This window comes from Xyrauchen texanus, chromosome 39 (assembly GCF_025860055.1).
Source record: "Xyrauchen texanus isolate HMW12.3.18 chromosome 39, RBS_HiC_50CHRs, whole genome shotgun sequence".
NCBI classification, from domain to species: Eukaryota; Metazoa; Chordata; class Actinopteri; order Cypriniformes; family Catostomidae; genus Xyrauchen; species Xyrauchen texanus.
The window spans coordinates 37,512,420-37,530,539 of NC_068314.1; the positions used below are offsets into that span (position 1 = coordinate 37,512,420).

The 18,120-nt window shown below is 41.4% G+C and overlaps 1 protein-coding gene across 3 annotated transcripts in view; it reads right to left on the reverse strand.

Annotated features, from left to right (window-relative positions):
* Positions 1-18,120, reverse strand: part of LOC127632326 (polyamine-transporting ATPase 13A3-like) — a 53,075-nt gene that overhangs the window by 8,687 nt on the left and 26,268 nt on the right. For all 3 annotated transcript variants that reach the window (XM_052110851.1, XM_052110849.1, XM_052110850.1), the window contains 19 exons: positions 17,517-17,578; positions 17,244-17,394; positions 17,007-17,123; positions 15,630-15,656; positions 15,386-15,539; positions 15,171-15,291; positions 14,873-14,997; positions 13,858-14,030; positions 13,030-13,158; positions 12,853-12,932; positions 12,389-12,431; positions 12,163-12,272; positions 8,768-8,864; positions 8,573-8,645; positions 8,331-8,496; positions 8,012-8,181; positions 5,171-5,259; positions 4,768-4,848; positions 104-196 (listed from right to left, as the gene is read on the reverse strand). In XM_052110851.1, coding sequence (XP_051966811.1) covers positions 104-196; positions 4,768-4,848; positions 5,171-5,259; positions 8,012-8,181; positions 8,331-8,496; positions 8,573-8,645; positions 8,768-8,864; positions 12,163-12,272; positions 12,389-12,431; positions 12,853-12,932; positions 13,030-13,158; positions 13,858-14,030; positions 14,873-14,997; positions 15,171-15,291; positions 15,386-15,539; positions 15,630-15,656; positions 17,007-17,123; positions 17,244-17,394; positions 17,517-17,578 — 2,061 coding nt within the window. The remainder of the gene's footprint in view (positions 1-103; positions 197-4,767; positions 4,849-5,170; positions 5,260-8,011; positions 8,182-8,330; positions 8,497-8,572; positions 8,646-8,767; positions 8,865-12,162; positions 12,273-12,388; positions 12,432-12,852; positions 12,933-13,029; positions 13,159-13,857; positions 14,031-14,872; positions 14,998-15,170; positions 15,292-15,385; positions 15,540-15,629; positions 15,657-17,006; positions 17,124-17,243; positions 17,395-17,516; positions 17,579-18,120) is intronic.

Here is an 18,120-nt window from a genome sequence, read left to right on the forward strand (position 1 = left end):
GGAAGAGAAAGAAAGAAAAGAGCAGGGAAAAGACTGAGAGTGGGAAGTGGACACCAGGAAGTGAGAAGGCAACGGTGAACAGAAGTGTCAGATATTTCCCAACCTGTGGTGTCGGGCCTGCAGGGGAGACGCCATAGCTGCCCTGCTTGTCTCGGCTGAACACATGCTTCCATAAGATGACGTCAAGCACGACGGTCTATAGAATAATCGCAGTAGGGCGGAAAGAATGAAGAGAGCTACGGATCACATGGCTAGCAAAAGATTTCTGTTCATCATTTGTATCTGCTGTGTTTCCCTGTTTAACACTAAATACTGTACTAACTGTATATGGTTGAAACGACAATAAACACCACTTGACTTGACTTGAAATACATTTCTTGACAGGGAAGTGATTGTCTGGATTGTGTATTAGTTTGAGACACAGAGAGAAAAGGCATGAGAACATACAATCACTGTCAATGACCACAGCGAGATCACATGACAAGGTCCCACTCATCAGCTAATTTCATTGGCAGGTGAGACCGGGGGCGTGTCTTGTAGTCAAGAATTGGGCTGCAACTAACTATTTTGATAATCGATTAATCTAACGATTATTAGAACGATTATTCTGTGATTATTGCAACGATTAATCATTTGCTCTTAACTGATTTTTCAGCTTGTGGCCGACTTAAAATGTTGTATTAAACGTGCTTACTAACAATAAAGAGGATAAAATCATCTTTAAAAAATATCTCTAAATTACATTCACTGAATTAAAGGGAAAAACACTAAGTTTAATTAAAGAAATTCACTGCAAAAAATCCTGTTGTTATCAAGTGTTTTTGTCTTGTTCTCCATTTAAAATTGTATAAAAATCCTTAAAACAAGATATATTTACTTGAGAAGCAACATATGAGATATTTAGACTTGCTTTATGAGAATGTATCTTAAATATAAGCAATATTTGTATAAGTGTATTTTTCATATATACAGTTTTTTTATACATCTGTGAGTGCAGTAAAGACAAAATATACTTATATTCAACACGAATGCTCTAAAAGCAAGTCTATAAAGTCTTATATGATGCTTCTCAGGTGAATGTATCTTCTTTTAAAGGATTTTTAGACATTTTATTAAAGCTGCAACGCATTAAATATAACCGCATTAAAGCTGTAACTCATTAAATGTAACCGCATTAAAGCTGCAACGCATTAAATGTAACCGCATTAAAGCTGCAACGCATTAAATGTAACCACAATAACGCTGCAACGCATTAAATGTAACCACAATAAAGCTGCAACGCATTAAATGTAACCACAATAAAGCTGCAACGCATTAAATGTAACCGCATTAAAGCTGCAACGCATTAAAGCTGCAACGCATTAAATGTAACCGCATTAAAGCTGCAACGCATTAAATGTAACCGCATTAAAGCTGCAACGCATTAAATGTAACCGCATTAAACCTGCAAAGCATTAAAGCTGCAACGCATTAAATGTAACCGCATTAAATCTGCAATGCATTAAATGTAACCACAATAAAGCTGCAACACATTAAATGTAACCACAATAAAGCTGCAACGCATTAAATGTAACCACAATAAAGCTGCAATGCATTAAATGTAACCACAATAAAGCTGCAAAGCATTAAATGTAACCGCATTAAAGCTGCAACGCATTAAAGCTGCAACGCATTAAATGTAATCGCATTAAACCTGCAAAGCATTAAAGCTGCAACGCATTAAATGTAACCGCATTAAAGCTGCAACGCATTCAATGTAACCGCATTAAAGCTGCAAATCATTCAATGTAACCGCATTAAAGCTGCAACCGCATTAAAGCTGTAACTCATTAAATATAACCGCATTAAAGCTACAACGCATTAAATGTAACCGCATTAAAGCTGCAACGCATTAAATGTAACCGCATTAAATCTGCAATGCATTAAATGTAACCACAATAAAGCTGCAACGCATTAAATGTAACCACAATAAAGCTGCAACGCATTAAATGTAACCACATTAAACCTGCAAAGCATTAAAGCTGCACCGCATTAAATGTAACCGCATTAAAGCTGCACCGCGTTAAATCTGTAACCGCAATAAAGCTGCAACGCATTAAATGTAACCACAATAAAGCTGCAACGCATTAAATGTAACCGCATTAAAGCTGCAACGCATTAAATATAACCGCATTAAAGCTGCAACGCATTAAATGTAACCGCATTAAAGCTGCACCCGCATTAAAGCTGCAACGCATTAAATGTAACCGCATTAAAGCTGCAACGCATTAAATGTAACCGCATTAAAGCTGCAACGCATTAAATGTAACCGCATTAAAGCTGCAACGCATTCAATGTAACCGCATTAAAGCTGCAACCGCATTAAAGCTGTAACTCATTAAATGTAACCACATTAAAGCTGCAACGCATTAAATGTAACCGCATTAAAGCTGCAACGCATTCAATGTAACGCATTAAATATAACCGCATTAAAGCTGCACCGCATTAAAGCTGCAACCGCATTAAAGCTGTAACTCATTAAATGTAACTGCATTAAAGCTGCAACGCATTAAATGTAACGCATTAAAATGTAACCGCATTAAAGCTGCACCGCATTAAAGCTGTAACCGCATTAAAGCTGTAACCGCGTTAAATCTGTAACCGCGTTAAATCTGTAACCGTGTTAAAGCTGCAACGCGTTAAATGTAACCGCATTAAAGCTGCAACGCATTAAAGCTGCACTGCGTTAAATCTGTAACCGCATTAAAGCTGCAATGCATTAAATGTAACCGCATTAAAGCTGCAACGCATTAAATGTAACCGCATTAAAGCTGCAACGCATTAAATGTAACCGCATTAAAGCTGCAACGCATTAAAATGTAACCGCATTAAAGCTGCAACGCATTAAAGCTGTAACCGCATTAAAGCTGTAACCGCATTAAAGCTGTAACCGCGTTAAATCTGTAACCATGTTAAAGCTGCAACGCGTTAAATGTAACCGCATTAAAGCTGCAACGCATTAAAGCTGCACTGCGTTAAATCTGTAACCGCATTAAAGCTGCAATGCATTAAATGTAACCGCATTAAAGCTGCAACGCATTAAATGTAACCGCATTAAAGCTGCAACGCATTAAATGTAACCGCATTAAAGCTGCAACGCATTAAATGTAACCGCATTAAAGCTGCAACGCATTAAATGTAACCGCATTAAAGCTGCAACTCATTAAATTAAATGCATTAAATGTAACCGCATTAAAACTGCACCGCGTTAAATCTGTAACCGCATTAAAGCTGCACCGCGTTAAATCTGTAACCGCATTAAAGCTGCACCGCGTTAAATCTGTAACCGCATTAAAGCTGCACTGCGTAAAATGTAACCGCATTAAAGCTGCAACGCATTAAATGTAACCGCATTAAAGCTGCAACGCATTAAATGTAACCGCATTAAAGCTGCAACGCATTAAATGTAACCGCATTAAAGCTGCACCCGCATTAAAGCTGCACCTTATTAAATGTAACTGCACTAAATATATAATGTCGGGGTGTTTCCTTTAAAGAGCTCCGGCTCCGCTTATTCCACAACGAGAGTGCTTCAGTATTTATTTAGTATTTTTGCATTATAATTCTCTCAAACTTTGGGATGTGCATCAGCTGAAGCTGTTTGGAAAGTTTCGAGTGCATCAGTGATTGTGTAATTCTTCCTCTCATCAGTCGTGAACTGCAGTGCTGCTCTCACACGTTATTATTAGAGTTTAACGTGATCTCATGTTACCTTAAATGACATCAAACGACTTTTCGACAACAAAGATTTTTGTCAACAATTTGTCGAAGTCGTGGGGTTTAGAGGATCTGCACTGCAAAGATGACTGGTGGCCCTTAATCAGGGTGAAGAGAGGAAAATAGTTCCTTCTGTCGTTCTCTTTGAGTTGCAGAGGAAATTTCTAAATATATGTTTCTATAATGAATCAGCCTCAGCAGAGCACATTGAAATTACTGATGTACATCCCACTTAATTTGGTAAAAGCAATCCACTACATCTCAGAGGTAACGGCACTTCAAACTCACACCGATGTAGTTCAGCACATTATCTATGAGGGTATTTACACTAGGTCATTTGCTTGCTATCGCGCATGACGCATCTTACCGACGACAAGCCCCGAGGGGCAAAATACCCACCACGCGCACACACAGATACCCGCACGCGGGGCAAAGTCACATGGTATCAATTAGTAAATCATGACAGATGAACTCTGTTTTTGTAGTAATGCCGACTTCTCTGATTGGATCCCACTTCAGGATTGTGGGTAATGTAGTTCTTGATTTAAAGGAGACGGGCAGAAACGGCATAGAGTAGCTTTAAAATGCTACGGCTAAGCAACTGCGATTAAGATGCTGTTTGTATTGCTATCATCTGTAAGTCTGAGTCTGTGCATCGTTGTCGTATGGTATACATACATTTTTATGTGCTTTTATGGTTCCGTTATATTTTCGTAAAATAAGCTATACCCTAGGTTTATGCGAGACGCCGCCTCTTTTAAAGATACGCAACATGGTTTGATATTCTGTCATGTAATGCAAAGACTTGAGTGTCTGAATACGATTTGGGATCACTGTACATGGGCTACATCGCCATCAACACAATGTGATCATTAATACTTTGCTTTCCCCAACCTTGACTTTAACATGTGGCCCAAATGACAACAGGAGTAACACTGCCTGATAACAGCGGTTTGATACTTCATACATCATGTAATGTGGCAGATATAACGGTTTGACATGTCCACTTACCTCAATGAAGAAAGACACTATGAAGTTGCTTAGCACGATTAGCACCAGAGTCACCCGCCAGTTCAAAGGAATGCACACAATCTGAGGAGCACGAGGACAACATTAAATAAACTATTTAAATGAGGACTTTTGTTAAATTCATGGATTTATAACTCTGATATACAGTGTAATAAATATACTAAATACTGATATATTGACATAGTTGTGCTAGAATCGCTCACACTCTTGTTCTTCAGATATAAGAAGATTTCAAATCAAAACTTCATTTCCATTCATTTATTTAATTGTAGTTGTGCAGAATAATGGCTGTACATCGTCTCTTCTATAATTGATGATTATTCTAACAAGAAAACTTCTCTAATTGAATATTTATTAAGAAGGAAAACAAGTCATGCTATCATACCTCTAAAAACTGATAGATGCCAGAGATGGGAACGAACATGATGAAAAACAGGAAAGCGATGAGAATGAGAGAGGAGAGGACGAATGGCCCTGAAAGAAAACAAACACTACCTATGAAGGGAACTCCAGTGCAAGACAACGTTTGATACAGACCAAAATTCAGTATGGAAATCATCATTTTTCTAAAATAGTTTTGCATTCCCTTGAAGTACATAATGTTCCAGCACAATCAAATTTGTGCATCCTCGCAATAAGGTTTGCATTCCCTTACAACAAGTTAAACATGGTGGGAACGCAACACTTCTTGCGAGGGAAGGCAACACTTCTTGCGAGGGAACGCAACACTTCTTGCGAGGGAAGGCAACACTTATTGCGAGGGAAGGCAACACTTCTTGCGAGGGAAGGCAACACTTCTTGGGAGGAAGGCAACACTTATTGCGAGGGAACGCAACACTTCTTGCGACGGAACGCAACACTTCTTGTGTTGGACACCTTTGTGTGTGTGTGTTTTTTTTCGTTCAGTTTTATTATTAATATTTTGTATTATTTATATTGTCAAGCCGGTTCTCGCCGCCTCCTTTCCATTATTCCTTTACACTGGTGCCAAAACTCAGGAAGGAGGAGGGATGCGCCATAGTGGAGTTCTCGCCGCTACCATCCACCCGAAAGGAGCAGCCGCGGCCATCCGCTGGAGGAGCAGCCACCGAGGGGAGGAGGGGCTCCCAACCAACCGCCTGGAGCGGTTACCGCTGCCAGGGGCGGGGGAAACCCCTACCGTCCACCAAAAACACAGAGGGGCATTCTGTCCGCCAGAGGTCTGCCTCCGATCCACCCAGGGAGGCGCGGCTGTCGTCCACTAGAGGGTGGAGGAGTGGCCGAGGACCAAACTACGGCGTATCGGAGAACCGGCGATTAAGTGTTTTTTTTTCTCTCTCTACCGCTGCCGCTAACACTCAATGACGATTGAATTATAATATCTGTATAAAAAGTACTTTTATTATATAATTTATGTATTATTTTATTTATATTATAATTCTATAGTCATTGAGTTTAATAGATTTATAGGGCTAATAAAATTGATCTAAAAAAATAAATATATATATTTTTTTTAATTTCAGCTTTGTGCTCGACAAAGAAACTATTCATGCATGTCCAGGTTGGTTTGGCTTGAAATGTGATTTGCACGGAGAGTTTAATGGGAATGGGAATTGTCACAAATGTCAAATATAAAACTAACTTTACCGCACACACACACACACACACAGGACATGTGATCTGAATTTGAAGCTTGAGGTTACTGCAATGACAACAACGGTAAGAAACCTGCCCCGAGCGAGCACTAACCAACGAGTCTGAAAATGAGTGCATTGGACGAGATGAGGGAAATGCTCGACTGACGTATCAGATCTGTGAAATTATTTAGTTATTTCTATTTAAGTGAATTAGTTACATTGTTTCTTTCAACAGCACAAACGACCAGCTCCAATCGTTTGGAGCGATTTGGACGACATGCGGTGGAAAGTGACGTCACAACCCCGAATCATATTTGTTATTTCTAAGGAATGGAAATAGATAAAATGTTCATTTTAACAGCACAAATCGAGCACATACGAATGTCACCGGTTTGGAACGATTTGGACAACATGGGGTGGAGAATGACGTCACCGCTCCCGAAAACATTCTTGCTATATCTAAGGAAGGGAAAGAGTCACAACGTTTGTTTTAAAGGCACAAACGACCAGCACCGGTTTGGATCGATTTGAGCGAGATGGGGTGGAGAGTGACGTCACACAGCCCAAAAAATAATGCTTAATATCTCAAACACCAAACCAGCACAAACGTTCATTTTTGCGGCACAAATCAGCACAAACGAATGGAATAGTTCTGGTGATTATTTCATTATATGGGAGGCAAACTTCACGGACTGTGACGTTTCGAACTTTCAGACAAGAGTCCTTTCTTTCTTTGTATGTTTTCACGGTTCAGAATTGATCGAACTTGAACTTTTGTATGCAGCGTTTCAGCCGTTTCAGTCTCCTGCGTTCACACATGTTTGAATGGGAGTAAATTGAGTGCGAAATGTAGTGTGAATGCCCCTTAAAGGGACAGTTCACCCAAAAATGACATTCTCTCATCATTTACTCACCCTCATGCCATCCCAGATGTGAGACTTACTTTCTTCTGCAGAACACAAATGAAGATTTGTAGAATATTTCATCTCTGTGTGTCAGTACAATCCAAGAGAATGGTGAACATCCAGTATGGATTACTTTTATGCTGCCTTTATGTGCTTTTTGGATCTTCTGAGTTCTGGTCACCATTCACTTGCATTGTATGGACCTACAGATTACTTATGGATTACTTTTATGCTGCCTATATGTGCTTTTTGGAACTTCTGAGTTCTGGTCACCATTCACTTGCATTGTATGGACCTACAGATTACTTATGGATTACTTTTATGCTGCCTATATGTGCTTTTTGGAACTTCTGAGTTCTGGTCACCATTCACTTGCATTGTATGGACCTACGGATTACTTTTATGCTGCCTATATGTGCTTTTTGGAACTTCTGAGTTCTGGTCACCATTCACTTGCATTGTATGGACCTACAGAGCTGAAACATTCTACAACTCTTCATTTGCGTTCTGCAGAAGAAAGTCTCACATCTGGGATGGCATGAGGATGAGTAAATGATGAGAGAATGTCATTTTTGGGTGTACTGTCCCTTTAAAATTGTATAAATATGTGGAAGAATACAAAGTAAGACAATGATTTCACTTTAATGCTGCTGTTTTTGGTCACACTGTACGGAGAATGTGTACAGCTGAAAAGATGCTTCTTACAGTTCTTATAGCTGGGCTGACGGAAAGGTTTTCCTTTGGAGAAGACGATGGCAACGATGAGGTACTGGAAGGAGGAGATGAAGAACAGCGAGGTATTCACATCGTTCATGATGTTTTCTTCACTCTCTGTGGCGTTCTCAGCGTGAATGGGAGCAGAGCAGTTGTAGAAACTGTCAAATCAATAACATGAATCAATTAGAGCTGCATCAAGAGCACAATTCGGCAGCTTTCAAGGTGATATGACGAGTTCCTGTCCCGCTAATAACCAGCAGAGGTCAGGCCACTCTGCGCTCTCTAACAGGAAGTGTACTGCACTTACTCGGAGTTCAAGTACCAGTCTAGATTTTGGATCAAGAGGAAGGACATGATCTGGAAACCCAGACAAATGACAATCTGTGTGAGAACGGAGAAGAGAAGAGGACCCGAGACGAGTCCAGAGGGAGGTCGCCGGGCCACCAGCTCCTTCCACGCCGAGTTCAGACTCACTGAAAGAGACACAAACGACTCAGGTGTTGTCTGCTTATACAATAGGTGCGCTGAGATTACAGGTATGATACTCACTGGTGAAAACAATCAGAAGAATGATCGCTATATCAATGAAGAGAAACTGAAAATCTCCAAGGTTACTGCCGATCTGAAACACATTATACATGAACGAATCAGGGCCGTATCAGACCAGGACAACAGCCGTATCCAGAGCTCACAACCTGAACATTTGGGCAAATCAACATCAGAAACCCGGGTGGGGTCACTTACGGAGTACAGCAGGGCGACACTGAGGCACTGGATAATACTGTACAACGCCATGAACTTAAAGACACAGAATGAGGTGACGAGAGCCGCTCTGCCCTCCCTGTGAAGAAACAACAAGCGTGAGACAGAAAACGAAGGATTTTGGCACAAAAAAAAGCATCCTTGTACCCATTAAACAACTCATTTTCTAAATAAACAATGTGCACTCATTAGTGGTCAACCAAGACATCGCAGAAGCCGCTAAATCTAAATTTGTACATTTGGCCGATTCGTTTCTCAAGCTGCGACGGGAATCGCCTGAAGGAGCCGAATGAGACATGTTACAGCCAATCACAGTTAATGTCTTAAAGACAGACAGACAGACAAACAGATAGAAAGACAGACAGATAGATAGTAAGATTATAGACAGACAGACAGATAGACAGACAGACAGACAGTAAGATTATAGACAGACAGACAGAAAGATTATAGACAGACAGACAGACAGATAGTAAGATTGTAGACAGACAGACAGATAGACAGACAGACAGACAGTAAGATTATAGACAGACAGACAGATATTAAGATTATAGACAGACAGACAGTAAGATTATAGACAGACAGACAGTAAGATTATAGACAGACAGTAAGATTATAGACAGACAGACAGATAGTAAGATTATAGACAGACAGACAGACAGTAAGATTATAGACAGACAGACAGACAGATAATAAGATTATAGACAGACAGACAGATAGTAAGATTATAGACAGACAGACAGACAGATAGACAGACAGACAGTAAGATTATAGACAGACAGACAGAAAGATTATAGACAGACAGACAGAAAGATTATAGACAGACAGACAGACAGATAGTAAGATTATAGACAGACAGTAAGATTATAGACAGACAGTAAGATTATAGACAGACAGACAGATAGTAAGATTATAGACAGACAGGCAGACAGATAGACAGACAGACAGTAAGATTATAGACAGACAGACAGTAAGATTATAGACAGACAGACAGACAGACAGATAATAAGATTATAGACAGACAGACAGACAGTAAGCTTATAGACAGACAGACAGAGAGACAGACAGACAGAGATAGATTTAGAATTGGCTAATATTCTAGAACATTCTCCCTCTCAAGGTCTCACTCTACATGACACAGAAATAAAGTGTCTCCTCTACGCAGATGACCTGTTTCACCTGTCGCCCACTAAAGAGGGGCTTCAGGACAGCCTGAATCTGCTGGCGGGTTACTGTCAGTCCTGGGCCCTGACAGTCAACCACCAAAAAACGAAAGTCATGATTTTCCGGAAATGTTCCAGATCTCAGGGACTAACACACACATTCACACTCTAACACAGAAGCATTGAAACCACACAAACATACACTTACCTCGGCCTGACACTCACTCCAGTGGGCAACTTTACTTTGGCTGTGAATGAACTCAAAAAGAAAGCTCAAAGGGCTTCTATGCCATTAAAAGATCAATTCAAATTTGGCTCAAACTTTTCAAATCAATAATTGAACCAATTGCATTATATGGCAGTGAAGTGTGGGGTCCACCTATAAAATTTGACTTTGTAAATTGGGAAAAACATCCGATTGAAACTCTACATTCAGAATTTTTCAAAAGAATACTCAAAGTTCAAAGAAAAACACCAAACAATGGATGCAGGGCAGAATTAGGCCAATACCCTCTCCTTTTAAACATCCAAAAAAGAGCCATCAAATTCTGGAAACACCTAAAGACAAGCGACCCCAACACATACCATTACAAAGCCCTAAAACACCAAGAGCTGAGCGGGGCGAGGAGTCCCCTGTGCCAGCTGGTGCTGAGACTGACTGACCTCACTCCTGCAGAGATCAGCACACCTCAGGACAAACTCACAATCATTCGGACCAACCAAATTATAAACACAGAAAAAGACAAATACGTCACCAATTGGACAAACACCATTAAAAATCAGCACAAGTTGGAATGTTATTCGGCACTAAATCGAGAGTACACCGTGGCAAACTATCTGACCACGGTGACTGATGTGAATTTAAGAAAATCATTGAGGATGTACAGACTCAGCGAGCACAGTCTGGCCGTAGAGACGGGGCGGCACAGACAGACATGGGTATCCCGAGAGGAGAGACTCTGCTCCCACTGCCATCTGGGAATGATGGAGACAGAGCTGCACTTCCTCACAGAATGCCCAAAATATGAAATCACCAGAAACCACTATTATCCCAAAATTATCAAAGTATTTCCCCAATTTAATAATTGCACCCCATCTGAAAAACTCCCTTTTATTCTGGGCGAAAAAGCTGAATGTGCAAATATAGCAGCAAGATATGAAGCATCCTGTCATCTCCTGAGGGACAACCAGAACTAAAGAATGAACATCCATAAATATATTATTAACATTTTTATTTAACCACCCCCCACACCCCACCACCACCCCCACCTCTCACCACACATGAATGTACATAATGTTTAATTCAGTTTATATAGTTCATTAGTTAAAGTTAACTTGAAACATAATTAATCATAATCATTTTTATTATCTGTTTTTCTTTAATGTTTTTCAATGTTTTTCCTTATATTATATTTGCTTGATCAAATCCAATTTCAATTGTTCTAAACTATTTTATATGTTGTTTAAAAAAGCTTTGGCAATACAAAATGTACTTTTGTCACGCCAATAAAGCAAACTGAATTGAATTGAATTTGATAGATAGACATATAGTGCGATTATAGATAGACAGACAGACAGACAGACAAATAGTAAGATTATAGACAGACAGACAGATAGACACAAACAGACAGACAGAGAGAGAGACAGACAGACAGAGAGACAGACAGACATATAGTAAGATTCTTCCTGTGAAGCTTGTATTCTATCAGCCTGGATCAAAACTGCCCCTGTGACTCACAAAATGTCATTCTGTGACACTGCAACCAGGACGAGTAAACAGGAAGCGGTCAGTAAATTGCTGTTCTCTCTAGATCAGCACTAGCACGTGAGAGAAACGGCCAAGTAAACGTGTTTCATGTGTGCTACACGTTAATGTCATATTCACTGTAATAGTTTTATTTCTGTTAATGCATGAGTTTCTGTAAAGCTGCTTTGAAACGATGTGTGTTGTGAAAAGCGCTATAAATAAAAAATATATTTTATTATCTTATAGAGATCTCACAGTGATCCGAGAAGCAGGAAGTACCCGGATGAGCGGTCTGATAAATGGATGTGCGGTTGTTACTGAGAAACATCAGACCACTAGATGGTGCCATTGACCAATCAGAATAGAGTATTCCGGAGAGCTGTGCAATAATTACTATTACATTCAATTGTGTGATACATTGGCATTATATCGGCCAATCAGCCACCCCGCTCTCTGGACATATCAGATACCTGATCAGATTGGGCACACAGGAGATGCTGGGAGTCGTGGAGGTAAACGGAGACGCCACTGAAGCCTCCAGCTCCGACAGGGAGATTCCAGCATGAGCTCTCTTCAATGCCTGACCACACACACACACACACACACACACATACACACACACACACACACTGAAAACAAACCCCCTTCAAAATGTCAGCTCCTAATGATAATAACGGTGATGTAGAGATCACTCACCCCACAGTCGTTCGCACCATCACCACACATTCCCACAAAGTAGCTGAAACAGAGAGAAAACAATGGTGAGCTAGATTTGAACATTTTCTGAAGTAGTGAGTACCGTTCGCCCATTCAAAGTCATTACTACCATACTAGAGTGTTGTAGGTGGTTGCCAGGGTGTTGCTATACGAGTGTTTACTGTCTCGAGTGAAAAGAGTCTCTGTGATGTCTCTAGATCAGACTGTGGTTCCTCCTTCAGTGTAAGTCTATGGGGCTTTTTAAGTGTGATCTGTTAGTAAAGTAGCGGCACACCTCTCCTCAACAAACACACATGATGAGGGATCATACATGTCTCGAGCACAAATGCTGCAGGACGAGTTTAATTCTTCCTGTTACAGGTTTGATCAAATCACTATGATGTGATGCAGATTTAAACAGCACGAATTCTCATCTCATGAGTGTGTGCATGTTAAATACTCACTCTACACTTTCTAATGTCTCAACAAGTTGAGTCTTCTGGTCAGGTGCCATCCTCGCAAATACGGTCCCATGAAGCACCAGCTAAACCAACAAACAACACAATGCCATAAACACAAAGATACACATAATGTACATGCAAGGACCAATAGAAGCACTCTGGATAATGCTTTTATCCCACCTTCTGCAGCAGATCCTGGAAATGGTCTGCAATTACAGCAAATGATTTCCCGCTCATGGCGAAGTGATACTGTTCCTGCAGTCTCTCATCATCCACAGCATGTCCATCCTCCATGATAATCTCCATCTCCTATGATCAGAGCATGTCAGATCAACAACGCGATGAAACGCACGCTTCCTGAATTAACCGCATTAAAGCTGTGACGCATTAACTATAACCGCATTAAAGCTGTGACGCATTAACTATAACCGCATTAAAGCTGTGACGCATTAAATATAACCGCATTAAAGCTGTGACGCATTAAATATAACCGCATTAAAGCTGTGACGCATTAAATATAACCGCATTAAAGCTGTAACGCATTAAATATAACCGCATTAAAGCTGTGACGCATTAAATATATAATGTCTGTGCTCTCAGGTGCACTCAAACACATAATAGAAACAAAATATGCCCTTGTACAATCATATACAGCACAATACAACAAACACTATAAGGCAAACACTGTCTTATAACAAGTATAAACAGTAATTCATCAACATTAGGCCATCAGCAATCCATTGTGGCCATTAATCATCGATTATGAAGCGATCTGAAAAGCACGCAGAGCATGAATTTAATGAAATAATAATAATTAATTAAATTACATTTGGCCATATCACAATTCCTAAACAATGAGACTCTTTTTGAAAGATTTGTATGGCCTTAAATTTTGAGAACTGAATTTAGGGACACGTTAAGCACCCGTGGGAACCATGATTTGATGAAAGCCCTGTAATTGCCTCTGGCCTGCAGCAACAGTGTTTGGCCAGTAGATGGCACACTAACCTCTAGTTTGGTAGTCTTGTTCAGGTGTTTGCTGGGTTTATCGGCATAGTGCCAGTTGATCTTGGCAGCCTGGCCATCTCTAGGGGGCAGAGCGTCGGCAATAATGACTCTGTCTTGTGGCTGAATCATGCCACAGTCTCGAGCCACAGAGATAGCCGTCAATATGTTGTCACCTGCCCGAGAGAGAGAGAGCGAGAGAGAGAGAGTGAGTGAGTGAGTGAGAGACAGCGAGAGAGAGAAGAAATGAACATAATAAGAGACAGCCCTAAGTCAAAGTTGGCAGTGCCAGATGGTAAAAGCGTGGCACATTTGGTTTGTGGAAAGAGATCGGGGTACTTGCCCCATATAGTAATGGTAAGAGCAGGCTTACATTGCGAGTCTGGTTCAATGAGCATTAATAAACCATCATTCCTCATGATTCTGTGAACTCAATTTGATCGCAAAGCTTCATTCAACCCTGTCTGAACTCTGGAGCGTTAGCCCGCTAATCTGAAGATCATGAAAGACCACATTCCAGGAATGCCGGATGAAGTAACGTCAAAGCTCTGAGACTCCCGACAGACGCTCAAGGCACATTCACACCAAGACGTCTTTTCATTGCGAACGTTCATGTAGCAATGAAATGTGATTGAGAGAAGAGCTTTATGTCATTTTAGCATTGATGATGCTAGTCATCTGGCGAACACAGATGCTCTTCTACACGTCTCAACTCTACTGGAAATATGCAGTAAATAAATAACACAGCTGTAAACACATTCTAGTTTTTTTAAAGAATATTTATGTAAAGTGCTGACATTTGGTGGCATGAGGGGGACCTACACGATATTAGGCAGGTGGTTTTAATGTTATGGCTGATCGGTGATCGGCTCTTTACTCGTGTAAAAACCCCACTGATTCTGTTCCTTAAAATGCAATAAAAACATGGAGAACATAATGAAACATTCATTATATATAACATATATCTTCAGGCAATGACCAAGCCTGGAACACACATCAGCAGTGATGTTCTCTGTACCTGTGACCATGACGGTGCGTATGTTAGCACGTCGTAGCTCTTCCAGTGCACCCGGAGTCTCTGTTTTCAGTTTATTCTGCATGATAATTAAGCCCAGAAAATCCATATTCTTCTCTATTTGATCCCTGTAGAAAGACACAAACTACAGTGAGACACATTTAACCCAGTCTCGTTCTGCAAGTCTTTTTATTTCTTTGTGCAATAAATAATTCCACAGAAATCAAGATGGTCAGAGGTAATAATACAGTCATTAAATGTATAGATTATCAGAGGAAGTGGTGCACAAGTTCAGCCGCACCTGTTGATGTTCTGCACTTTGTGAAAGGTGAGTTTGGATTCTAGCCGTCGGTGTGCCAGCGCGATGACCCGGAAGCCCTGTTTGGTGTAGTCCTCCAGAACCTCTGCGAAATCCTCTGGTACTGTGATGCATTGAGGGGGGAAAACAGCCAGATGTGATGAACTTTGAATTTGCAAGGATAGATGGATGAATGTATGGATGCATCTTCCACTGACCGGTCTCTTTCTTGCACAGGCTTGCCACGACCTCCGGTGCTCCTTTCAGGTACGCATCCATGCGTCTCTCTCCAATCTGACGAACGACCACACTCATCCTCTGCAGGGCGGAGGAGAACGAGAACTGCCGCACAATACCGATCATATATGATGCCTGCAGCGTGACAAACATCAGACGCATTTAAGCTCCAGTGCACACTCACGGCACAAACATCCTTCATAAAGCAACGGCCACTGTACGTACCGACAGCTCGTAGAGTTCAGACAGCTCCTGAGAGGAAACCACAATGACACACATTAGAACAACATAAGAGCATTCAAAGACGCTTTTAACCTTTACGGAGACGCCAGAAGGTTTGGGGGCGGGGCCAGAAGCGATAAAGCTTCCGCTTACATTGTAAAAGTCTTTTCTAACTCATCTATTAAATCACCATGTTATCAACTATTGAATTTGATGATTAAAGATTAAACATAACAACAAAGCTGCGGAACTTTCCTTTTTTCTATCCCCTTTTCTCCCAATTTGTAATGCCCAATTTTCGCTACTTAGTAGGTCCTTGTGGTGGCTCGGTTACACGCCTCAATCCGGGTGGTGGAGGACAAGACTCAGTTGCCTCCACTTCTGAGACCGTCAATCGGCGCATCTGATCACGTGACTCATTGTGCATGACACCGCAGAGACTCACAGCATGTGGAGACTCATGCTACTCTCCACGATCCACACACAACTCACCACACGCCCCATTGAGAGAACCACTAATCACCACCACGAGGAGGTTACCCCATGTGACTCTACCCTCCCTAGCAACCGGGCCAATTTGGTTACCCCATGTGACTCTACCCTCCCTAGCAACCGGGGCAATTTGGTTACCCCATGTGACTCTACCCTCCCTAGCAACCGGGCCAATTTGGTTACCCCATGTGACTCTACCCTCCCTAGCAACCGGGGCAATTTGGTTACCCCATGTGACTCTACCCTCCCTAGCAACCGGGACAATTTGGTTACCCCATGTGACTCTACCCTCCCTAGCAACCGGGACAATTTGGTTACCCCATGTGACTCTACCCTCCCTAGCAACCGGGGCAATTTGGTTACCCCATGTGACTCTACCCTCCCTAGCAACCGGGACAATTTGGTTACCCCATGTGACTCTACCCTCCCTAGCAACCGGGACAATTTGGTTGCTAAGGAGACTCACAGCATGTGGAGGCTCATGCTACTCTCCACGATCCACACACAACTCACCACACGCCCCATTGAAAGCGAGAACCACTAATCACCACCACGAGGAGGTTACCCCATGTGACTCTACCCTCCCTAGCAACTGGGAAAATTTGGTTACCCCATGTGACTCTACCCTCCCTAGCAACCTGCAGAACTTTCCAATGACACCTAGATTGAGCTTCTAGTCCATTCAGAGGACGAGATATTCCACAGAACATGCAAAACACCCAGAATAGATTGGATGCCTATAGTGTGTGCTCAGCTGCATTAGAGCGCCACCTACATTTCAGATCTGTATCTAAGATGGAAGGGGATAAAAACATAAGAAGAAAAAAGTAATATTGTTCCTGTGGTGTTATTAATGGTCTGGTAAAGGGTCAGGGGACGGTCGCTCACCATGTCCTGCTCTGGTGATATCACCGCTGGCGGAAGCAGCTGATTGGGTGGTTTCACGTAAGTGAGCTCGATGCGGTCGTGATGAGCCGTCTCCTCTTCTGTGGCTTCCACCAGGATCTGAATCACACGGAGACATCAACAGATCATGCTCGGACCACTCAGGAATTTTTAAGGCTGAAAACACAAGCATGACTTGTTCTGAAACTCGAATGAGAATAACGTGAGCTGTAAACAGACCCAGCCCGTGGCCTCGAACATCTTGAGGTCCAGTGGATCTCCGGAGAGCAGACCCTCGATCTTAGTGAGGGAGTGACAGGTGGCCATGCAGGACACAAACTTGGTCGTCACTAAGCTTTTGTTGTCTGCTTTTTCCTCTGAAAGATGGAATCTACGGCGGAGAGATTTTTCAGTCACAGGCAGAAAGTGTCTTAAATGCCAATCAAACATGACAGCGAATAGGTTCACATGTCAATATATATATATATATATTTATTTTTGATATACTCATACCTGCCGTCTTCTGCCCTCTGAATTCCCCACATGTCCAGGCCATCTTCTGTGAGGGTGCCTGTCTGAAATGACAGAAAAATAGCCTAAAAATGAAAACCGAGGCACTGAACCTACTCGAGAATAAAACACAACACAGTGCCATTTTCAACAGGTAAAGATTCATTTTAAAGATCTGGGGCTTCATGTAAAAACTTTGCAAAGTTTTCAGATTTTCACAAAAGATCACATTATTACTCCCAGTTAGCAGAAGACTTTTCCCTTCCTGTCTCCTCCCCAAAATATCCATATATGGAATGTGCAACGCCTGGTTTTACTATGCATAACCTCATTTGCATATCATTATCATATGCTAATTTGCAATCCAGATACAGTCGCGTTTAACGGTACAAGAAGCCGTAGAAGATAATACACACTTGATTACAATTATGGATTACTTTTATGCTGCCTTTGTGCTTTTTGGAGCTTCAAAGTTCTGGTCACCATTCACTTGCATTGTATGGACCTACAGATTACTTATGGATTACTTTTATGCTGCCTTTATGTGCTTTTTGGAGCTTCAAAGTTCTGGTAACCATTCACTTGCATTGTATGGACCTACAGATTA